Source organism: Rana temporaria, chromosome 4 (genome assembly GCF_905171775.1).
Source record: "Rana temporaria chromosome 4, aRanTem1.1, whole genome shotgun sequence".
Classification (NCBI taxonomy): domain Eukaryota; kingdom Metazoa; phylum Chordata; class Amphibia; order Anura; family Ranidae; genus Rana; species Rana temporaria.
Genome location: NC_053492.1, coordinates 406,730,326 through 406,756,199, shown reverse-complemented (window position 1 = coordinate 406,756,199; position 25,874 = coordinate 406,730,326). Strand labels below are relative to the sequence as shown.

General features: G+C 39.6%; 1 protein-coding gene across 2 annotated transcripts in view; it reads right to left on the bottom strand.

Annotated features, from left to right (window-relative positions):
• The window catches only part of MEIS1 (Meis homeobox 1), a 198,299-nt gene that overhangs the window by 145,642 nt on the left and 26,783 nt on the right, over positions 1 to 25,874 (bottom strand). For both annotated transcript variants that reach the window (XM_040351252.1, XM_040351253.1), the window contains exon 7: positions 2,472 to 2,583. In XM_040351252.1, the coding sequence (XP_040207186.1) occupies positions 2,472 to 2,583 (112 nt within the window). The remainder of the gene's footprint in view (positions 1 to 2,471; positions 2,584 to 25,874) is intronic.

Here is a 25,874-nt window from a genome sequence, read left to right as displayed (position 1 = left end):
TGCTGCACACATGTGATCAGTTATGACACCAGCCATTTGAAGGTTTGGCAGTTTGGTTGAGAGCACAAGCAAATGTGAAAGTTAGCAATCCCGGCATCCTGGGAATATAACTGTTTTTTAAAACTGTTAAAGCAATAAGTTTAATTCTGGTTTATCTGTTCACCCACAGTAGATTACATACCTGAACACAACTACTTGTCAAGTTTGTCCAAGCAGCTGCAAGTGTACACAGGCTACAATGCATACTTGCCTTAAATCTAAAATTTTGAGTCAATTCTTTTTTAACCTGATTGGTTACTTCTAAACTGATAGAAATATTAATTTATCTTTAATTAGAGAAAAAAAACTGAAATATAAGTATTTTCCGCCTACTTTTAGTTGATCGGTGGGAAAGATAAGTGACATTTTAGTAAGTACGTTTTAAATGCTAACTGTTGCCTAATCCTGCATGTTTAGGATGAGCAGTCAAATACAGGTGCTGATAGGTGATTTGTCTTTATAAGGATATCTCATACATGCTCATTATAAGATGCTCTGATAATTGTTCACATTAATCTATATAAATCTGCAGCCAATAACACTGAAAACACTCCAGCTGTCTACATTATCCATTCTCTGTTAGTACCCAGGTTGCAGAATGCATATTTCAAGTCACAGCCTTCACTAAATAGCTAATCAATTTCTCTACTTTATAAAACAATAATCCTCCAAGCAGGCCTTAAATGCCTATAAAGAACACCGCTTAGATGTTAGCCACGTCTGTCTCAACAAAATACAGAATAAAAGTTTTGTTTAAAGGAAATGTATCACCATAAAGTTAAATTGTAAATACACACTGGGGGTGATTTACTATGGGCCCATTCACGCCATTGCAGTGCTTTATTATGTGCATCAATGTGTTGCATTAAAGCAGAACATTTATTTAAATGGGTTGCCTAAAGTACTAAAACAAGGCAAAAATGCTGCATGTATTATTTCTCTCACTGCAAATCATTTAGCATGAATGGCACCACATCACAGGTGTAGCATGTGTTGCTGCACATTGAAAAAAAATGCACCTGATCCCCAGGGTAGAGAAATAAGATGTAATCCTCACTCCCCTGGAAGTCAGAGTTCTTCTTATTTCCAAGTTATGGGCCAACCATCGCTAACCTGACAAGCAATATACCTGGTCTTCCGCTGTACATGATGATGACAGAAAGCTGACAACTGATGATGTAGTGAAAGGTAGTGGCTTCAGGGGACCAGTCACACATTGTGGTGAAAGCTGGCAGGTACGAGGGATAATATGAGTACTGCAGCTTATTCCTCTACCCCTAGATTTGAAGATCATTTAACCCTTAAAATGCAAGGGTTATGTTTGGGTATTGCCCAGAGTGGGGCTTTAAAGACAAGAAAAAACAGTGGTGTCATTATAATTCTCTATAACCAACAAGATTCCTTCTAGGTCCTCAAAGTCATTTGGCTCCATCAAAAGTGAGCTCTTACATATATTAAAGGAAATAGTTAATGAAAAAAAACAAATAGTAAAAGTTAGTTTAGGGCTCTAAACCAAACCTGCATAGAACTTGGTCTTTAAAAGTACTGGCATACCCCACTTTTAAGTACACAATGGGGTTTATTTACTAAAGCTGGAAAGCGCAAAATCAGGCTCACTTCTGTATAGAAACCAATGAGCTTCCTGGTTTTATTACCAAAGCTTAATTAAACAAGGTGGGGTTAGAAGCTCATTGGTTTCTATGCAGAAGTGAGCCTGATTTTGCGCTTTCCAGCTTTAGTAAATAAACCCCATTGTGTACTTAAAAATAGGGTTTGCCTGTACACTTATAACTCTAGACCAATGCCTCATAAAAATAAAGTAGATTTTTTTGAGGCATTGGTCTACAGCAGGGATCGCCAAACTACGGTTCTCCAGCTGTTGCGAAACTAAACGTCCCATAAGGCATTGTAAAACTCTGACATTTACAGATATAACTAGGTATGATGGGAATTGTAGTTCCTGAACAACTGGAGGGCCATAGTTTGCAGACCCCTGGTCTAGAGTTTTAAGTGTGCTACAGTTCTTTGTAGGTCTCGTTCAGAGCCCTACACTAACAAGCAATAACCATTTTTTGCAGAATGTACTGCTATCAGGACCAATATATCAATCATATTATATAACAGAAAACATCAAATCAATAAAACACAACAATACAATTCATCCTTACCAAAAATCAGTACACCCTCTTAATTTACAATGTTTATGGGAACATACATTTTTTTTTTATAATTTTCATGAAATGAGAAATAATCACAAACACAAGTGCCGCATGGCCATATCTATGACGCCATAGTGTATTTTAGGGATCCAAGCAATAGTACCAAAGTTATGGCATCAGTAACATTTATAATGTGCATTGACTACCTGTAGATATACATTCAGTTATTTGTTAATACACAGTAATATGCACTACCAATAATAAAATTCCTACCTTGTTCACTGCTGTTGTCCCCACTATGCGACGTGTGCCCCCCACTGGATGGTCCAGGAGTTCCCCCTGAGCGCGTTGACGCTGTGTCGTCGTGGTCTCTGCTCCAGGAAGGCTGTGAATACACAATGAAATTTGATCAGCAAAATAAATAAATAAATAAAAAAGCCCAAGCGCTGTTATTTTGTCTTTTGCATATATTTAACAAGAACCAATTTAATGTGCAAATTTAAAGGAAAGCTGCCAAATGGATCTGCATTAGTTTCTTTCACTGAACTAAACTGCTGTGGAAATCTTTCATAATTGCATGCTGAATTACCATCGAAAACACAAACATTCCGGAGAAAAGGCAAATAACGGCTTCTAGATTCTGATTATATATTTAGCAGCAACAAACCCTCTGGCATAACAGTCTGTTACTCTGCAAATGCAAAAATGAGAGTGGTCTTTGATACTGCTGTTTATATAGTCTTAGCCTCTGATACATCACACAAGACAAGCACAGAGAAGCTTTTAAAGATTGGGACACAATTAGGCCGGGCTCCATAATAGCCGATATGTGTCAGCTGTTTGCCGGATGGTATGTGGCAAATGGACTAGGCAAGGGGACAAAAAAAGAAGGATAACAATGGCTTCACATGGTCTATGTACACTCAGCCCCATGCAGAGCCTCCTTGTACTATTGAACAGAAAACAGATGTTAGTCCTTATCACTGGGTGAATTTGAAAATAACATTCAGATAAAAAAAATTGGCTGTAAATTAAATTCTTAGAAAAACACAATCACAACAACTCTCCTCCCCAATCTTTCTTATCGTTAGAAAGGATTTTAATTAGCTTTTAGTGAAAGCTTTTCAAAATCTATACAGGCCTCACCTGGTCATCCAAAACTGATTTGCATTTTTGCATGTACTACAGAGGTTTTAGTATCCCTACTATTTTCACACCTCTCTTTACACTCTGCGCTATTAGTCAGCATAGCCGGCAATGAGTTCATAGAGAGCACTCACTGCTCTTGTACTGGCACACTGGATAATTCCAGTAATTAACTTTATAGTCACAAACAGTTGTCTTCACAATGTTTTAGAAACGTGAATTTGAACAACATAATTCACATGTGCATTAATCTTTTAAAAACGTTGTTTTGTATGTATACTTTATCTCACATATAAATATATAGGTCAGTCATATTTGCTCATTACATATACATACTTCTTGCTCATTGTTGCTACACAGTATTTAGTCTAGGGCATAGGTGTCAAACACATGGCCCGAGGGCCGAATCCGGCCCTTCAGGCCATTTCATGTGGCCCTCACACCTCTCCTGCAGCTGCAGCCCTCCTCTGGTCTTCCTGAAGACCCTAACTTTATGCTTTTAAGCAATGCATCCAGCTTCTTCCCAGCAGCAGCATAAGGAAAGGGGGTGCACTGTGATGTAAGGGTGTGTAGGGGACTCAACTTCTGATGGTGAGTTGGCTCCTAACATCTAATGTAAAGGGAGGGGATGCGCTGGACATCTAATCTTACAGATACAAATGGGCCCTTTGTGGGAAATCATAATGCTGATGCGGCCCTCGATGAAATTGAGTTTGACACCTCTGGTCTAGGGGGTTAATTATTAAAGTGTGACGTGCCATGAAGGGCAGATTTACTAGGGCAGCGAGTGAACTGTATGAACCGCAAACATCCAATCACAAAAGCAAATGCTCTTTTTCCTTTTTCGAATTCCCTTGCACATAACTGAACTTTCCACTTTAGTAAATCTGGCCCAGCATCATTTCATATCACTGGAGTATAGTAAATCAGGCCCTAAAGCTGGCCATAGATGATACGATTTTCTTTCCTTCCATCGCGGTTGGAAAGAAAATTGCTTGCTTTCCCCATCAACACAGTCAAAATTCCTTGCGATGTGCTATTGTATTCCGCCAGCAGGGGGCGTGTGGAGCATTTCCGGTCAACAGAACACAATGGTTACTTCTAGCGGCTATAGCTGCTTGTAGTAACCGCATGTAGAAATATCAGACAGGCTGGTTGTACCCAAGTCGATCGATAGAATCTCTTGGGTACAATCAGCCTGCCCATAGATGGATCAAATTCAGATCCATTTATGGCCAGACTAACAGTCAGATGTGACTGACTAAAAACAATGAGATTAATTTACTAAAGGCAAATAGACTGTGCACTTTGCAAAGTGCAGTTACACTCTGCAAGAGCAGTTGCCCCAGAGCTTAGTAAACAAGGTAAAGCTTCACTTTGCAAAAAATAGCCGCATGCAAGGAAAATATAAGTAAACAGCAATTTTGCTTGCACATGATTGGATGGTAGAAGTCAGCAAAGCTTCTGCATTAGTTACTAAGCTCTGGAGCAACTGCTCTTTCGGAGTGCAACTGCACTTTGCAAAGTGCATAGTCTATTTGCCTTTAGTAAATCAACCCCAATGTACTCTCTGTGTGGCTGAGGCAGTGCATTTGATTTACTAAAGGAGTTGAGAAACTTCACTCAATAAATTGTAAATGTGTTCACTTTGAATATCCATTCATGTGCAGATAAAATATAAAGGGAATGTGCTTTTCACAAGATTTGATAATTAAATCAGCCTCACTATCTCAGCAGTTGTTGCTGTCTGTTTGCCTAATATATACAGTACATGGCTGCTAGAGGGAGAATATACAAATGTGTATAAATAATATGATGCATAAAATTTAAAAAGTGACATTACAGTGGTTATAAACCTTTACATGTGCCCACTGAAATGACAAGCCTCTGGTGATAAACAATAATAAATCAAATCCTCCCACATAAGCTATGCCTATTTATCTACAGCCCACTCTCCTCCAGAGCCCTCTAAAGTACATAAAGAATTTTGTATTTCAGGAGGCAGGGGGCAGTGATCTGATGTCACACACTGCATAGCACAGAGCTGAGTGTAATCTAACACCTAAGTGAAGGCAATGGACACCCCCCCCCCCTCCACCCTCTAAACAGCCCCTCTGGAAAACATGCACATCTTTAGCTCAGTATGGCTGTCAAACACTTCCTGTATGCTGGGGGGTGGTCCATCATTATGGATTGCCTGGTGTCAGAGAAAACTGTCAGAAGTTACACATGCGGATTACAGCGGAAGGAGAAAGTGGCCAGGATACACAGAGTGAGAGGCCAAGATCCACACTAAGTCTTATGAATTGAGGCAAATACACTTGATATAAGAATGTGCTTTGTTCATTTTGCATTTTAAAGGTTTACAACTACAGGAATATTCAGATAGTAACTCAAAATGCGTGTTAATTGAAAATACAGTATAACACCCTTTTAAAGTAAAATAGTTTTTTTTTAAACGATGACTAAATTCACAAAACATACTTGTAAATAACCTTAACATTATAATCCTGTACATAAATATCTACACTACATGAAACACCTAGGATGCCACTCAAACATCTAAATGAAAGTGGGTAGGTGTGGACTACATACAAAATGTAGTCATGTAGTAACTCGCTCCTCTTTATATAATCACTGTGCAGCAATGGGTATTAGGAATTCAAACTAGATATCATACATTTGTTTGTGTTGCCCTGTTTGAAAGCACGAAAAACAACACAATGTTGGAAGATCATATTCCTGGAGGAATGGCTTTGGTGAGGAGTGACCAATGTCTATTGGTAAGTATTTTCTGTGGTAATCCTCCCATTGTCATTATCAGAAAGGTAGCAGCTCGAGGCCCCAATGAAGGCTATCACCTACCACCTACAAATGCGATATAAGCCATTGGAAGCGATTCCCTCCACAAATGAATCTGCCACTGGGCAGCCTTCACCAGCACCAGTCCAGCGCTGTCTTCCACCCAAACTGGAAGAATAGCTAAAATACAAGACACACCTTCTATCCACAGTTTCTGTACAGATGGAAATCACCACACAAATTTCTTGCTCATACATCACTGGACACATAGCCTTAATTACTTAATAGGTTATGTAGTCACCACAGGTGATTGGACACTGGCAAACCCAATTAGAATTGAGTTCCTCCCCTATATAACCCCTCCCAAATGGAGAGTATCTCTGTTTTTTTGCCAGTGTCTAAGATGGTTGGTCATGTTGAACATGTGCTAAGAAGAAAAAGCTTTTTTGATGGTCTTCTGCGGGGGCCTAGGAGCTATAACTGGATCCATACCTCGGGCCGATATCAAAAACCTAAGATTGGTGGTCCCCGGGCCTTGTGTAAGGAAGAAACGAGGTTTGCCTGTAAATGTCTCTCTGCGGAGGTCTGGGCTCTGGGATACAGGCTTTGGTGTACTAATGCAACTGTGGCACGAAAAGTTGCCTCACTACGTAGTTAATCTAGAGCAGTCTTTCTCAATCTTTTTAACCCGGAGGAACCCTTGGAATAACCTTTCCAGTTTACCGATCTCCTGCTTATAATTCTCTATCTACAGTTCACAATATATTTGTGTGAAGGTCAGTGGGAAAAATACTCCTTACATTTTTGATCGTTGGGAAGAATTCCCCCATTACAGATAGTTAAAATGATCATTGCTGTCAGTGGTTATTTGCCTAAGAGGTAGAAGTTGTTAATTACAGGCATACCCCGGTTTTAAGTACACAATTGGGTTTATTTACTAAAGCTGAAAAGCAAAAAATCAGGCTCACTTCTGCATAAAAACCAATGAGCTTCCAGGTTTTATTACCAGTCTTAATTGAACAAGCTGGGGATAGAAGCTCATTGGTTTCTATGCAGAAGTGAGCCTGATTTTGCACTTTCCAGCTTTAGTAAATAAACCCAATTGTGTACTTAAAACCGGGGTATGCCTGTACTTAAGGAACCCCTAGCAACCTATAAAGGAACCCTAGGGTCCACAAAACCCTGGTTAAAAAGGGCTGATTCAGAGTCTTAATAAAAATGCAGCCATACGAAAGTGAATATGGTCCCATTGATTCAAATGACAACAGTCAAACCACTTACCAAGACTACAAAATCCAACACTAGTTTGTGTTATCTCAATGGACAGCTACAGAACATTTTCCGACAACTGTTCTTTTTATTTTACTTTTGTTTGCTTTTTAATGCATTCCATTTCAATGTACCACAACGAAACAGCATTGTGATATTTTTATTTGAATTCCAAGCCAAAAGAAAGATAATGAACTTACACTAACCCATAAGCAGCCATCAGGGGTATTCTAAACACTGTCAGTTGTATTGGTGATTCAGTGACTGGTGGAAAGATGTGTGAACTGTGGGAGAAAGGCCTTTTTTTTTTTAAACAAATATGCAGTCTACAGCATGCCAGAAGAATGCTGTAAGTGGGTAATGTGGAACACATGCTAAGAATGCAAACAGTTAATGCATAAATTTTCAGTTTCTACAACTGCAGCTTTTAGACTTGTTTATTCAGAGCACTGCTGAGAGAATGGTACAGCACCCAGGGGACAGACAATGCCAGGCACAAAGCCCTGGTGCCTCAACATGTAAAAGGATGTTTTTCTATGTGCTACAAATCCCACTTGAAAATATAATTAAACGAAGAAAATGGCAAACTATTGCATTAACTGTAATTGAACAAAAGACCGGCAAGGCATGTGGGAGGCTGCCTGAACCCATGGGAGTTCTACCATGCATCAGATCTTAGGAGTGACATCTCCAGGGCATACTCATTCTATTTGTGTTGTCCCGCATTACTACTACTGTCGGCTGGTGATCTGACTTGTAATTAATAGAATATCTGCAGATAACATGCTAAAATATAGAATAGTCAACTAACCTCAGCAAAAATGTGTTGATTAATCTGATTACAAGTGCAAGTCAAGAGTAAGTAGTAAGAAATATACTTTTGTATACAGAAGTTTACCTTGTTCTGCAGGAGACCATGCTCCTCTTTATGCAACAACAAATATGATATATTCACTATCTTTTAATGAGCTGGGCTGATTTATTCTGTTTTGTTCCATATCACTCCACCCCTCCCGTCACACACGTTTCTACTGAGCTGGGATGTAGATTAATTCAATGCTTAATTGTTGAGTAAATTCAATTTTCCACATTCTATTCTGCCTGGCGTTAGCTAAGGTTCTTAAATCTTTAGCAGTGAGCCCTAAGTCGACCGTTTGTGATCTGTGCCTACCTTTTTTCATCACCATTTTTCTTCCTCCACCACTTAATTCACCATGAAAAGATTTTCCTTGCTGGAAATTCTGATGCTGCTATGATCTGTGAGGCATTCCGATTCATTGCATTCCCATTGTGTTGGGTCTTAGATGCTGGGCTCCTCTTTTCTCACAGCTATTGCCACATTATACAGCCATTCATGCAAGAAATGTTGAATTCCACCTCAGTTTATCAAAATTGTGTGTAACAGGCGCTTAACCCATATGCTTAATTTTAGTTCTCATGTGAGAAAGAAAATCAGACATATTGTAGATTGCTGTAAAATAATATTTCTTATGCCTTTATGTTTCTTTTTTTTTTTTGCACTAGTTTAGAAAATAAAAATGTAAACTACAGAATACATATTGAATATTGTCAATACGCTATTACAGGTATAGAACAAAGGGTTTTGTCCATCCCTGTTTTAACAAGTATGTATTTTCTGTCTTTCTGAATGAAAACTGCAAATAATATAGTCTGTTGTATGTCTTTGTAGGGACACTGCCATAAGCTGGAATATCCCTAGTCTAAATGTAATGTTGGCAGCTAGACTGTAGCCAGCCTGAGCTCTTTTTGTTATTGCTATCTGGGCTTGTTTAGTTTTTGCTAAGCCCAGGATATTTCTTCTGCCTGAACCTGGGGGGGGGGGTGTTCTCAATGGGACAGAGAAAGAATATACAGTGTTGTAGGTATGAATATTTGGTTCACCCTGGCCAATCACTAGCCAGGAATGTAAGTCGGCCAAGTGGATGTATATTTGGGATTTTTTTTTCTAGAAGGCGGGTGGGTCAGTAGATGTTTTGAGTAGGCCAGATCACCAGTTGAAAGGCTAGGATGGACTATAAGATCCAGCAGCTCCTTGAAGGATGAGGCCCCGTACACACGGCCGAGAAACTCGACGAGCAAAACACATCGTTTTGCTCGTTGAGTTTCTTGTGAAGCCGCCAAGGATCTCGGCGGGCCAACTTTTTCCATTGAGGAACGAGGAAATAGAGAACATGTTCTCTATTTGGCCCGACGAGATCCTCGTCGGTTTCCTCGGCCGAAAGTGTACACACGGCCGGGTTTCTCGGCAGAATACAGCTCCGATCAAGTTTCTGGCTGAATTCTTGTGTACCGGGCCTGAGTGTTACATCTTGATAAGCCATGGAGAATAACTCAGAAACCTGAGTTCTTCCTGCATAATGATGGCTGCAGCCTCAAATACAGGACGTGTTCACTTTGAATGATATCACATCCTGGTTTTGCAGTACACAAGCCCATGCTTTTCCCTGTACACTTCCCAATACTATTTTTATTTTTATTTTTTTAAGATCCCCCACTCCAGTAGTCTTGAAATAACTGAATATAATGACAATACGTTTTTTTTTTTTTTATATTTTGGGATACTACCCAATGTACTCTTCAGTCCTCCTAACTATAAAGTGATAGTTTATTTAAAGTGATTGTAAAGTGCAATTTTCTAAAATAATAATAAAATTATATTTATCTGCTCTCTCCATTAGTCCATAGTATTGCACAGAGCAGCCCTGAACCTTTTTCTGGGGTCCCCCACCAGCACTCTGGGCTCCTCCTCCATAGGAAGCTGCTACCATTGGTGGCACACAATGTGCTTTTTTCCTAGCCAGTCTCTGTGTGTCCATTGACATATTGCCCCATCCCCATTCTATCCTCACTGGATTTGACTAACAGCGACATGAGCCCAATGGCTCCCACTGCTCTCAGCCAAGCCTGGGTACAGTGCTGAATCAATACAAGACTCAGGTAACTATAAAGGGGAATGAGGGGGAGAAACAGGCACTATCTTAAAGGATAGAATACTTTAAGGTAAAAAAACTTATGAGCTTAGGACAACTTTAAATCACACAGGAGATATCTCAGAATAAACAAGGGTATTCACTGCCACTATTTAGCCTTTACTATAGATGGCTAAATCTAATGAAGTTCAGGTTGCACCCAGCAAAAGAAAAAATTGGCAGGTGGCACACTCTGGTGTTATTGGAGCGGCAAATTCCCATTCACACACAGCATAAGTTGCTGCACAAGTTTTTCAACAGTAAACAATTGCTGTCATAAAACATGTATTACATAATTTCATAAACCAAAATACAAAAACTTCATATAATATGTGTTTTTTAGATCTTCATTACAGTTTTATGAAACAGTAGAAATCATCACCATTGTACAGGACTTTTCTACACATAAACCATTAACATAGAATTCTCATTCCCCTAGCATCCATGTAGCTGCCATTTAGCCCAACGACTCAATTCAAGATCTTACAACTCCTTAGCAATTTGACTGAATATCCATTGTAACAGGATTGACATACAGAGATCATAAAATTAATTGCATCTAATAGCTTCTGCATCACAGCACCCTGGGAACTGTTTTAAAAACACTAACAGCATGAGCGTATTCATGAAAAGATGCTTTATACTCAACAACTGTACAATATAGAATTATACAATGTAGGTAAGGATATGGTCACTTAAACCATCCTGGTGTTACTGATCTACTGCCACCTCTAGTTAGTGAGTTTGGACATATATAAAGTTCTCTGATTATGGTGTACATACTGTATATGCATATAGAAAACTCCTACTACAATGAGCTTTCTTTGACATGCACTGTCTAGTACATTTGAGCCTATGGCCATTGTATGGATTATAAAAACATCAACTGGAGGATAACATTTTCCCATTGCCATGGCAACCAAATGGCAACCAAACAGATTTCAATAGACTATTTTGCAATCAGTGAAATATAAAGTCACATTGCTTGCCACAAGTTACTGCAATATGCAAATTTATTTTTTCCTTCTTTAGTAAGCCCAATAGTCTAAAGTATGATTTTACACTAAATTAAAATAGAATTCCAGGAAAATAAAACATTTCTTTTTGATTGGGACCATTCCCTAAGTGGCCCTCCTCTGTCGCTCTGCACTTTTTAGCATCCAATCAACGCTGGCAGCCAATGGCTGTGAGGGATGACTGGTGTGTTCTGGTGGGGGTTAGTTCCCCTGTCAGAACACAATAGCTCACTAGGGGAGATCGCCGCACTAACATCGTATAGTTAGTACATCAACCTCTCCAGGGTTTTTTCGTACAGCTGGGTTGAAAAAAAAAAACTTAAAATGTGTACCAGGCTTAAGCAAAGAGGGGGTATCTAGTTTTCTTGGTAATCTCCTTTAAATCTGACAAACTTTCCAATTGCTTCTTTTGGGGATTTGCTCATCAGTCATTTACAAACAACATATACAATTGTGTACAACACAGTGGAGTGTGGTGCTAAATTATTTAGTTTACAATGTGCAGTATTCTACAGTGGCATATGACATGCATCCACACAAGGGACTTAAGCAGGGAGATCCCCCTGATCCTGAGCTGAATGATAAAATCTTTAGGCCACAACACTATGTCCAATGTTTATGTAACTAAGCGAGTAAAAGAAGGCAGCTTCCTGCTTCTTTTTCCATGACTGCCATTGGGTAGAACCATATACAACAGGAGCCCTGGGAATCAAGATTGAGGCAGCTGCATATTAATGGTCACACCATAAGGTGCAAACAAATGTATACTTTATATTCAAGGATTATAATGGGAATAAGTCACGCATGCTCCATATTTGTACTCAACCTTATGGTAGAAAAACAAAATCTGTCATCATATTCTTCCACCGATTTAAAACTCCCAAATGCCACAGAATGTTGGAAGACACAAGAATGGAACAGATTTTATGTATTTAAGAGCACCACGTGGTTGCTGTAAAGATATATCACTTTGTACAGTCCAATCAGCAAACTGTTTATCCTCTGCAATCTTTCACGTTGCATAGAGCACCTCTCAGAAATGATCCTAACAAAGGAAGTATTTAAAGCTACTTCTCTGTAAACAAAACAAATAATAGCAATTGAAAAGATGAAAGTGTATGTTAAATAAAGAAGCATGCTACGGCTCTGCTTTCATAAAATCTACTTAACAATGATATCTACTCTCTTAGGTGCTAAACCAATAAACTTGGATGCAGCACTCCAGGTTTTTCCTCTGAGATTTCAGCCAAACACTAAGTGAAGACATACATTTTAATTTATAGGGGGCTGATCTGCTAAAGTAGTAAATATTTACCATAGCCAAAGTTCACTTCAAATATTCAGTAAGTTTTAAGAAGAAACTATATTTTTTTTAATCCCCCTTACTCAGTTTGATCTTGGAAGTGAACACAGGCTAGTACAAAAATGACTCTTGGTAAATTAGCTCCTAAATGAGAGCATGTGTAGAGCTGAATTAACACCATAGGCAATCCCCATAAACGGCAAAATAACAGCAGGGCTGCAGTACGACTACAGCCACCCTTAAATTATAAGCCACTTAAAATAATAATACTGTCCTCTTATTCAAGATCCAGTCTGGAATTTTAGCCTTCTGCTGCAGCCTTGCTTACACTGCATGCCTGGTAGCATTTTCAGACATCCCTTGCAGCATTCTCCATGGGAAAAACTGACAAGCTTAGCCTATGTTGCTTAGCATGCCGTCAGAGACAGGCAGCAGCCGGAAGAGGAGAGGTCCATTTTAATTTGACATATCCCTTCTGTGCTCCACAAAAATTATAGGTAGATGATGGGTAATGGAACCCACAAGTTTCACACATATCTCTTACTATCATGATTTGCCTGCTACGAAGATCTCAGATAAAATCCACATTCGACAAGCACTAGGTAAAATAAATCAGATTAATACTACACTGTAATACCTGATACACATGGGAAGTTAAAGTTAAAGCTTGCTGTACTAACTTTACAATGTTGGTACCGCAATCTCCCGCTGAGTTATTGTGTATTGCTGACAGGGGGACGCCCCCCGCCAGAATACACTGGTCACCACTCGCAGTCATTGGCTGCAAGTGCTGATCGGATGCCGATTGGCTGCTGGCTTTTCAGCATGTCCGTTCAAGCTAGACATTAGGCCAGTTTCTGTTGGACAGGCAGCTGTAGACACTGGCCGAATTTCGGACGGTTTCTGATAAACTAGCCGATACTGGCTGATATTTGGTATGTGTGTACCAACCTTTAAGGTGTACATCAATCTATAAAATACACATAAGAAGTTTTATAAACCACAACTGGGATCTTGTTCTACCCCCCAACACAAAGCATGTGTTTGCATCTAAAAAGAGTTATGGTAGCCTTCTTATCCAACAATCCACTGGATGTGTGTACCAGAAAAATTCAATCCTATAGATTGAGATTCTGGTAACATTCATCTAAGAAAGATATTTAGGATTGGCAGTCTTTCTTGGATTAACAAATATTTACCCCAAAATCATCAGTATCGCCTTATCTGTGGGTGGTATGAATGTACCTTTACACAGATATATGCAATTAGCGAACCTCCAGCTGTTGAAGAACTATAAGTCCCATGAGGCATAGCAAGACTCTGACAGCCACAAGCATGACACCCAAAGGCAGAGGCATGATGGGACTTGTAGTTTTGCAACATCTGGAGGTCCGTTAATTGCATATCCCTGCTCTACATGAAGGATGGCAGTTGCTAGATCATGCAATGATTTTGCATCTGTGGGTCTCCTCTGGCCATTGTTGGGAAGAATGGAAGATCAAACAAATTAGTATACAGCATCTTTCCCAACTGTTATTCTTTGCCCATTAAGTCCTTTCTCTGGCTCCTTGCTTCTCCCATAACCATACTGCAATGAACATGATCTGCTTAGTAGACCTGAGCTGACAAATATATGAATCACAAAAAAAAAGATACCGGTATATGGTATGCTGGTATGCTTAAAGGGAAACTATAATGAGTTTAGGAATTTTTTTAGTTGCCTTTTTAATATACGGTTTTAAACTGTTTAACCTCCCTGGCGGTATGATTCTTTCAGATTTTTTGGTGCTGAAAGCGGTACAATTCTTTAATATACGGTTTTAAACTGTTTAACCTCCCTGGCGGTATGATTCTTTCAGATTTTTTGGTGCTGAAAGCGGTACAATTCTTTTGCATGGCTTTTATATTGTAGGCCTGCAATTCTTAGGAATAACTCATTCAAATCTGTCCAAACAAGAGTCTAGTAGACATCCCGGGTATGATAAAGTTTGAAACACAAAATCATAATATAATAAATAACTATAAATAATTATAACAAATAATAATATAATAATAATAAAAATTATTCAATAATGTAATCAAATCAAAAACAATGAAATTTGCTCAGTTGAAGAATTGTCTCTGTCATTACTTTCAGTGTTTGATGACGAATTTCCCCACAAATCACTATTCTTCAAGTGATTTTAATTTATTATCGCTGTTTTCTAGCTGGTCTAAAACCACTTTGACATAAAGGGACACCTTTTGGTTGCTATGGACAATCTACAGTTTCCAGGCAGAATAAACTGTATTTATAATATAAAAGTCCATGCAGGACACTGGACAGACCACTAGGGACAAAGGGGATGTGTAATTATTTTATACATACAGTACTGTAATCTTTAATATTACAGTATACTGTATGTGTACTGTGTTTTTTGCTTTTTTGAATTTGTCACCAGTCTCCGCCCCCTGTGCATCGTAACGTCACAACGGAGCTCGGCAGCCCTCGGGCACTGTGTGAATCGAGCGAGGAGTCAGCCCGCTCACACAGCGGGGAGACATCGCAGGATCCAGGGGACAAGGTAAGTAACTCTGCCTGGATTCTGCGATGCAATCGCGAGTCTGGCTCGGTGTTACCCCTATTAGTACTGAAATTTCACCCCGAGCCAGACTCAGGAATACTGCCAGGGAGGTTAATAAACATTTATACATACATACTGTAGATAGATAGATAGATAGATAGATAGATAGATAGATAGATAGATAGATAGATAGTAGATAGATAATGTGTGTATACACTTACACAATACATGACAATGTGTGCCCAGAGCACACAGGAGTTGATTTACTAGGACTGGAGAGTGCAAAATCTGGTGGAGCTCTGCGTGGTAACCAATCAGCTTCTAACTTCATCTTGTTCAATTAAGTTAAGCGTGAACTCCTGCGCTGTCTGAAAGGTGGGGGAGGGGGAGGGGCGAACTGGAAACTAAAAAATACTGCTGCAAATATATAAAAGTCTACCTCAATAGACTAAAGTGAAGTAAATGTGTCAAGTGAAATACTTGCGCTGTAAAATATGTGGGGGACAAATAATGAAATAGGGTAGAGTACTACACAGTGACTAGTGAAGATAATACTGTGTAACATAAAAATAACAATGAATCACAAAACAACGGTTCTCAATAAAAGTCCAGTGCTCTGAAAAAAGTCCAAATCCGGCACAGTTCTGCCGTGTATGGGTGTGTTTCATCAAAAGTCAGTCTCCAACAGTGCAAGTGTTGTATAAATAATAATACACAAAATACACACTTTTAAGGAAAAACACACGGAAGGTAGTTCTAGAGAAAGTATATATAAGACCCTTGAATCCGGAGTGTGAGTGGGATAGAGTAGTTGAGCCAACACCAAGATTACATATATACACCTCTGGTGTGCCCAGCTGCTCACCTCAAGTTGATCGCAATATCTCCAGATCAACCTGGTCTGGATGTTTATGGTCCACAAGTAGAGAAATCTCCGTCCAATGTGTCATATGAAAAAGCAAAAATAAAAAGACAACAAAAAGCTGATGGTGAAATAACGTCACAACGGGGGCTGTTAATTGGGGTCTTGACGGGTGGGAGTGCACTCACATGTAGGTGAGAGATCTCAGGCTCATCTCCACGAGTACCGAACTCGTAGGTCCCTCTATATTCCCTCTATTTTCTCCCCCACTAGGTCTTGGAGGTCGTGGGCTAACTGTTTGGTCTCTCCAAGGGTTCAGCGTGTGTGGAGATGTCTCAGCTGTTATGGGCTAAAGGTGACTCCTATTCCTTTTTCAATGCCTAAGATGCAGCGCTCGCATGGCATGATGATGGAGAAGAGGTGAAAAAGAAATATCCATAGTGTAACCCAGTCAGCGGTACAAACAGTTTTATTAAAAACAGATTAAAAACTCACATAAAAAGTTCAGGAACTCAGCAACAATCCCACGAGTGGCGAACTCGTATGCCTGTTCGTCGGATGCTGGGGTGTATCCTGCCTGCCAATCCCGACGCGTATCGTCACGGTCACGTGACTTCATCCCCTGATGAAGTCACGTGACCGTGACGATACGCGTCGGGATTGGCAGGCAGGATACACCCCAGCATCCGACGAACAGGCATACGAGTTCGCCACTCGTGGGATTGTTGCTGAGTTCCTGAACTTTTTATGTGAGTTTTTAATCTGTTTTTAATAAAACTGTTTGTACCGCTGACTGGGTTACACTATGGATATTTCTTTTTCACCTCTTCTCCATCATCATGCCATGCGAGCGCTGCATCTTAGGCATTGAAAAAGGAATAGGAGTCACCTTTAGCCCATAACAGCTGAGACATCTCCACACACGCTGAACCCTTGGAGAGACCAAACAGTTAGCCCACGACCTCCAAGACCTAGTGGGGGAGAAAATAGAGGGAATATAGAGGGACCTACGAGTTCGGTACTCGTGGAGATGAGCCTGAGATCTCTCACCTACATGTGAGTGCACTCCCACCCGTCAAGACCCCAATTAACAGCCCCCGTTGTGACGTTATTTCACCATCAGCTTTTTGTTGTCTTTTTATTTTTGCTTTTTCATATGACACATTGGACGGAGATTTCTCTACTTGTGGACCATAAACATCCAGACCAGGTTGATCTGGAGATATTGCGATCAACTTGAGGTGAGCAGCTGGGCACACCAGAGGTGTATATATGTAATCTTGGTGTTGGCTCAACTACTCTATCCCACTCACACTCCGGATTCAAGGGTCTTATATATACTTTCTCTAGAACTACCTTCCGTGTGTTTTTCCTTAAAAGTGTGTATTTTGTGTATTATTATTTATACAACACTTGCACTGTTGGAGACTGACTTTTGATGAAACACACCCATACACGGCAGAACTGTGCCGGATTTGGACTTTTTTCAGAGCACTGGACTTTTATTGAGAACCGTTGTTTTGTGATTCATTGTTATTTTTATGTTACACAGTATTATCTTCACTAGTCACTGTGTAGTACTCTACCCTATTTCATTATTTGTCCCCCACATATTTTACAGCGCAAGTATTTCACTTGACACATTGTTCAATTAAGCTTTTATGATTTTTTTTGTTTCTGCTCCTAGAAGCTTATAGTGTTATCCTATGTGTCCATGCACACTATGTTATGCTAGATGCATTTTTCAAGCTTTATTTGTTCAGGTTAGGAGCAGAAAAAAATGTTTTTGTAAAGTTTTTGAGAGCATTTTACCGGCAGAAAAAAAAATGCTAAATGCTCCTAAATGCTACATGTACTATAAAAACACTAATACAAGCTACTAAGATGCTGCTACAAGCCGACACAAATACCCTTATTGTCAGCATTTTTCATCTAGCATGTTTTTCTAGTGTTTTTTTTTTTAGCTTATAAAAAATGCTAGTGTTCATGGAGCCTATAAAAAAAAAAATAATAATAACGTTGCACCAAATTTTGAACTCTCCAGTTTTAGTAAATCAACTCCTATGAGTCTACCAAAGACACATCATATCAGGGGCTGCTTGAATTGTGGCTCCCTTTGTTCAAAATTTCTGACTGAGCCATACAACTCAGACTGAAACGAGTCATTCACTTCTGTGAGTAAAGTACAGTTTGAGCTATTAAGCCTGTAAACAAAGGCTTTTCTCAACAGGCTGACAGATATACATACTGTATGTGAATAGGAGCTATCCGCACATTTTAATGTAAATAATTATAAGCAACATTTAATATTTTGATTACTCTAGGGCAGTGTTTCTCAATTCCAGTCCTCAGGCCCCCCCAACAGGTCAGGTTTTCAGGATTTCCCTCAGATGAAAAGGCTGTGGTGATTACTAAGGCAGTGAAACTGATCAAATCACCTGTGCAAAATAATGGAAATCCTGAAAACCTGACCTGTTGGGGGGGCCTGAGGACTGGAATTGAGAAACACTGCTCTAGGGTATTAGAAATCAGTAAATTGAGCTCTTATGTTTTATTTGTGTAAAATTTGCGAATAGCCACCAAACATCACATGACAGTGTCAATGACCCATCCAATAGTGCACGGGACTTATCTGTGGGAAAAAATAGGAAACTGGATAAAAATGTAAAAGCCAACCAATGGTTCTTCTGCCAACTTTGTATCCAAAGAGGTTTGCTCAGTTCCTGGGCAACGGTGTCTATGTGATATAAAGGTTTTGGCAAACTCCTTCTCATCCAAGATTTTGAAGCATAAACAGTAAGGAAGCAATCAACTGTAAAATTTATAAACAATTTTCACAGCTTGACCGATCAGCAAATCACAGCTCCAGTGTATTACTCAGACTATCAAGCAGCTAGCTGGATGTTTTAAAAAATATGTTAAATTCAGTCAAGAATTTCCTTTAGGATGAATTAGTCTAGTGGGATTGGATATTTGGGCAGTAATCAGTGTTTGCTTGCTATGCATGAGGGGCCCCTAGCCCATTTTTTGACATATGCCTTTCAGTAACTGCAGTTTAAAGCACCAATAAAGCACAGCAACAAGAGAATGATAACGTGCCATTCTAGTTACCATATCTAAGCAAGTTGGATAATGGGATAAATATTTTTAGTGCCGTCTCCAGTTGCTCTGTATTTTAAGATGAAAAGCTCCATTGTAGAAGGAGTCTGAGGGAGATATGAGTTATGATGACTGAAAACAGTAAAACAGCTTTCCTTCCCAAGCCCTGTTCTGAATTTTGATTTTTGTACTAACCTCAATCAAAGCAATCAAATTACAGGCCTTCTGCAATGTTTTAATGTGTGTCTAAAGAAAAGTCTAGATACAAGCAAAATAAATATATGCTTTAAAAAAATAATAATGACAATACCAACAACAAATTGGATCTTAGTTTCTAGCCACGTTCACATGTGAAATGCAGCTAAGAAAGAGTCACTAATTTGTGAAAATTCTTGTCAACACACATATAGCAACATGAAACATATAGAACAATTAAATAGCAGCTCCCATATAGATAACTACTTCATACCAGCTTTTTCTAAAAGTGCAAAAGTATTACAATTTTGTTGTATCACATTATCAGGTCAATCCACTGAGGCCTCGTACACACGACCGAGAATCTCGTCAGGAAAAACTCGGTTTCCCTGACGAGATTCTTGGCAAGAAACTCTTGCCGCCGGAGTGTACAGACTTTCGCTTCAAAAGAACCGCGGTTCTCTTGAAAGGAAAGAACGCGGTGATGTCATCGCGTACGACGAGCATGCACTCGTCACATTCGATGCTGTCGCCGCCATCTTGCTTCACCCTACCTATGCCGTGGAAGCTACCGCGCATGCGTCAAAGTAATTTCGAGCATGCGCAGGTTTCCATGGCGACAGGTAAGTATACACACTCTCGGGTATCTCGTCGGGAAACAGGCCGACAAGAATCTCGACGAGAAAAAAGAGACCAGGTTCTCTTTTTTTCTCGTTGAGATTCTGGCCAGATTTCCAGATGAGAAACCTGAATGCCTCGTACACACGAATGTGAATCTCGGCAAGAAGAAGTTTTCTTGCTGGTTTTTGCTGAGAAACACGGTTGTGTGTATGAGGCTTGAGAGTTAAATATCTCATGATTATTTGATTTAAAATAACTCATGCTTTATTTTACTTTTGGACGTGCAATTCCCATAAAAACACAGTAAATACTGCATGAGTTTTTATTAATTTTTTTGCTGTATTTAACGTGTGTTTTTTGCATATTATTTTACCGCAGATGGGCTGCAGCAGGAACTGAAACATTTAGCATTGGTATTCCAATCACTGCTAAGTGTCATAGTTCAACTCAGAGTTGATAGTTGGTAAGGAGCCGGCAGGTGTCGGCTCTTTAACAACCAGCTAGTTCTTAAATGCCATGTAGCTAGCCCGCCCCTTATTTATTGAATGTTTTTGTTCACTTTTTCTTTGTCAATTGCCTTTATACAGGGCTATGCATTATTTAACAAGTAAACAAATTATTTAAATATAGCAGTGATGGTGTCAGACATTATACAGTAATTGAGCCAAGTCATCATGGGTATAAAAACAAACCAGCCCAATGTTTCTTTAAAAGTGAATGTTTAGAAACCAATATGCTAATAAGCCCCACTTGAAGAGCAGTTAGATTTTCTCAATAGCTGATGGAAAATAAAACTAGGTCGAGTCTGTATTATTATAAAGACTGTAAGATGTACGTTATGTAAAACACAATACAGTAGCCATACCTTCTCCCATCTTTGCAAGCATTAGGTCCAGTTTGGCCAGAAAATAAGGAAATGTAGCAATTCCCTAGACTTTCTGAGCATTTGTTTTTTATTGTATACATCAAAGTTAGGGGTTACATATCTTTTCTCTATGTAAAAAAAGAAAAATATACACTGTGCATGCACTACATCCATATGTAGACTGAGCTGGTGAGATCACAGCAGCTTTTCCATCAATGCAGTAAGGTAATCAATGACAGAGAAGTGCCTCAGCATCCTTCATCCTCAGTGAGACATCTTTTTGTCTATGGCCAGCTGTTGTATCTCACCAACTGATGGGCATTGTGGATGAGAACATGGCACTTTGCTAAAAACATCCAGCTGTATCATAACAAGGTTTGCATTTGTTCCGAACAAAATTCCATTATGACTATGTGAATGAAGGAGAGGACAGGAAAAAAAAAGAATGGTTAATATAATTAGTGTGTTCTACAACAAACCCTGAGCTCTAACATGCCTTGATGTGAACTGTCTGTGTTGCCTCACAATGACCAAAATTATTCAAACCTACACTGGGAAATATTAATATGAGAGAATTGTTCATCCTTTATAAGAATATAGATGGCACTAGGCACTACACACAATCACAAGTCATTTATCAAAAAAATCTTTCGGTTCAGTTTTCTGTGCCCATAGGCGCAGGAAGCAAAGTGATAGGGTCTAATTCTGGGATACTAATCAATATTCTTTTACGCGCTTGTAAGTGGAGGTGTTTAACTGTACCTCACTGGTTCATGGTACATCAATTTTACCAATGGAGACATACTCAGAAGGGCATTACTGAGTTTGAAAGTGCGAGCATCAATACCAGGAACACGCTGGGTACACCATTTTCAAGACTGTATGTACAGGACTTAAATATTTTACAACTTACTTTGTTAGTATGGACAAATGATTAAAAATATAGAGGATGAGCGTGTGATGTGTAACCTTCAATACCTATCGAGACTGCAGGCTCTAATCACATTTTATGTAAATGCAGTACCCGTACCACTCTGCTCCACTTTTTGGATCCAGAAATTGACAGAAGTATCTCTATGAACACTTTGAAAACCAGTTACTGACCTTCCACTTGCATTCCCAATGCAAGAAAACTGGTATCACAACACCTTTAACACTCAATAGACTGACATACTAGAGGGCAGCTAGTTACACTGACATGATCCATGATGTAACCACCTACAGTGCCTTGAAAAAGTATTCATACACCTTGACATTTTCCACATTTTCTCACGTTACAGCCAAAAACGTAAATGTATTTTATTGGGATTTTATATGATAGACCAACACAAAGTGGCACATTATTATGAAGTGGAAGGAAAATGATAAATGGCTTTCAACATTTTTTACAAATAAATATGTGAAAAGTGTGGTGTGCATTTGTATTCAACCCCCCTGAGTCAATACTTTGTAGAACAACCTTTTGCTCCAATTACAGCTGCAAGTCTTTTTGGGGATATCTCTACCAGTTTTGCACATCTAGAGAGTGACATTTTTGCCCATTCTTCTTTGAAAAATAAGTCAAGCTCTTTCAGATTGAATGGATAGCATCTGTGAACAGCAATTTTCAAGTCTTGCCACAGATTCTTAATTGGATTTAGGTCTGGACTTTGACTGGGCCATTCTAACACATGAATATGCTTTGATCTAAACCATTCCAATGAAGCTTTGGCTGTATGTTCAGAGTCGCTGCCCTGCTGGAAGGCAAACCTCCGCCACAGTCTTAAGTCTTTTGCAAACTCTAAGGCCCTGTACACACGACCGAGTTTCTCGGCAGAATTCAGCCAGAAACTCGATCGGAGCCGTATTCTGCCGAGAAACCCGGCTGTGTGTACACTTTCGGCCGAGGAAACCGACGAGGATCTCATCGGGCCAAATAGAGAACATTTCCCTTATTAGTCAACGGGGAAACTTGGCTCGCCGAGGTGTTCAAAGCTTGGGATATTTTTTATACCTAACCCTGCTTCAAACATCTCTTTCATGATGCTATTTGTTCACTAAGGTTCTCTAAAAATCCTATGAGGGCTTCAAAGAACAGCTGTATTTTTACTGAGATTAAATTACACACAAGTGGACTCTATTTACTAACTAGGTGACTTATGAAGGCAATTGGTTCCACTAGATTTTAGTTTGGGATATCAGAGTAAAGGGGTTGAATACATATGCATGCCACACTTTTCATATATTTATTTGTAAAAAAAAAAAAAAAAAAAACATTTAATTTTCCTTCCACTTCACAGTTATGTGCCACTTTGTATTGGTCTATCACATAAATTCCCAATAAAATACATTTACATTTTTGGTTGTAACATGACAAAATGTGGAAAATTTCAAGGGGTGTGAATACCTTTTCAAGGTACTGTAAAGTATTTATCTAGTACAACCTGCTGGCACTGCCTAATTCCACAATAAACTGGATCTGGTGAAATAACTCCATGTCTATGGCCATCTCCAGTGCTCAGTCAGTAAAAAGCAGTCTAAACAAATAGGTGTAGATCCAATCGTTCTGTCATTCTCAGATCAGGAGGATTACATTTTAACTGTTAGGTTAGGGGAGGGTTAAGTGTTAGGAAAATGATTTTATATAACAGTCAAACAACATTGACTGTTTATAATCCTTATGCTGCTAGCATTAGTAAATAGATAGAAAGGTATATTATATTTGCTTTTTTTTTTTATTTCCGGTTTCTTACTGGCTTCCAGGCCTAGACAAATGATGTTATACATCCCAGAAGTCATCAGGAGGGTAGGAGGAATTTTCTCAGCTAAGCACCCCCCCTGCCTGTATGCCTTAACTTAGGGCAGGTGAATTCCAGGAATTATATGCTACAGGAATCATCTGTCCTTATTCAAGTTGGCCAAGGCCACAAATGCTAGGGAGGTGTTTTTCAAAGTGATTTCTCAACAAAATAAAGCATGGAGACATGGGTGGATGGGATAGTTTAATTGCATTTTGGGTTTGTAGTGCTCACATGCAGTATAGTTCTGCTTTAAAGTCTAGTATACATGGGCCAAATGTCAGGCGGCATCAGCAGTTTCAATAGAAACCAGTCGACATTTGGCCCTTGTGTACTGGAGTCGGTCCTACTCCAGCAGGCCGGCTTCTGTCGAAGGGGCATGGCGGAAAAAGGTCTGCTGACTGGTTCCCGGTTAGCACTCTCAGCCAATGGATGTGAGTGCTGACTGGAGTGTTCTGGCGGGGGGGCCATCCCCCTGTCAGAACACTATAGAACAGCAGGATAGATCAATGTACTAATGTTGGATAGTTAGTACAGCGGCTCCAACTGAGCTGTCAGGTTTTTTTCGTTCAGCCCTGCTGGGTTGAACGAAAAAAAACTACTGGTGTGTACAGGGCTTTAGTCAGGAATCCTGGCACAGAGAACAAAAGAATGCCAAAACCTAGTGCCAAGGAACACTATGCAATTATACCTTCAAAAGATTTCTGGACACCTGAAATACTTGTGCATTATTCAGGTCACATTGGGAATACTCCAACATCCTGTAAACTGCAACGTGTTATGCCCATACTATTATTAGAAAACAATAGACAATAAGTAACTGTCCAAAATTTTCCTACCTTCTCAGTTAGAGATCTGAAGCTCAAATCATGCAAATATATTTACTATACACAGTGTCAGCAATTTGCAAGGTTACAACAAAGTCGCCAGTTTTGGACAATAATTGAGTCTGTGTAAGGGTAGGTTAACTGCCATTTATGATGGTTGCCTCTATTTCTTATGGGGCACTTTCTGGAAAAACAACACCTATTGACATTCAGGAATTAGATCATGCATTAGAAATTCCTTTTTCATAGACACCATGGTGGGGAATTTATCAGAATTCATCTACACGTCACCAAGAATTTTTCCCACTTGAATTCCTTAAAAAAATAAAACACACAAGCATCTTTTTATGTTCATTTCCTTTCTATGAAACAAGTTATGCGTAATCTGTAATGACATTTTTCATTATGTTTAGTAAGGTAACACACTTCTTTCTACAGGTTGTGTAATATTCACAGCTTTAATGCCAGTGATCATTCACTGAGCACAAGAAACACTGATGTTATTGCCCTGAAGAGCTACAGGAGTAGCTCAGTGGTAATGTCACTGCCTCTGAAATGCTGACCCTGATTCATACCCCAGGGTCAAATGACTGTGGCCCAGCCACATTTTTGCAGTTGTGAATGCTCTGTGTAAGGCTTCACAAGCAGGTTTAGCAACAACCTTCTGTTACTTATAGAATTTCCTATAATTATGGCTTCCAACAACTAAAACAAACATGTGTTCACTTCAAAACCCAATACAGATTGAGGAGAATATTCTGTTTTCTTTAATTTCCTCCAAGTCTTGCAGAGTGTTTGTAGCAAACACCAGCTTGCTGGCCTGGAGAACCTTAATAATTCACATGCAACATATTTTACTAGTTACATAAATAGCATGGACCGTTCTAAAGAGTTTACATTGTTTATATTGAAAAAATAAAAGAGGCCCCTCCACTTCTCAGCACTTTAGGCAGAGTTTGATGCACTTACTAATATTGGCTCGTCTCAATGTTTGCATGTAGTGCATCTTTCTTAAAGCGGAGTTCCAGGCTTTTTTTATGTTTATTAAAAGTCAACAGCTACCAAATGTGTAGCTGCTGGCTTTTAATAAACAGACACTGACCTGCTCCACATTCCAGCGACGAGATGCCCAGAGCTCCGGTCCTCTCCCCCCTCTACGGCCGGCACCTCCATTCCTAGTGTGGGCACCCGGCCATGACAGCTTTCGGCTTCACGGCCCGGCACTCACTGCACATGCGCGAGCGGCGCTGCGCTCTATGAGTGGTCAGGCGATCGCCTGGGACCTGTCATGATCGCCTACAGGGAGGGGCCGCCGTAGGCGATATGACGTATTGCCTAAG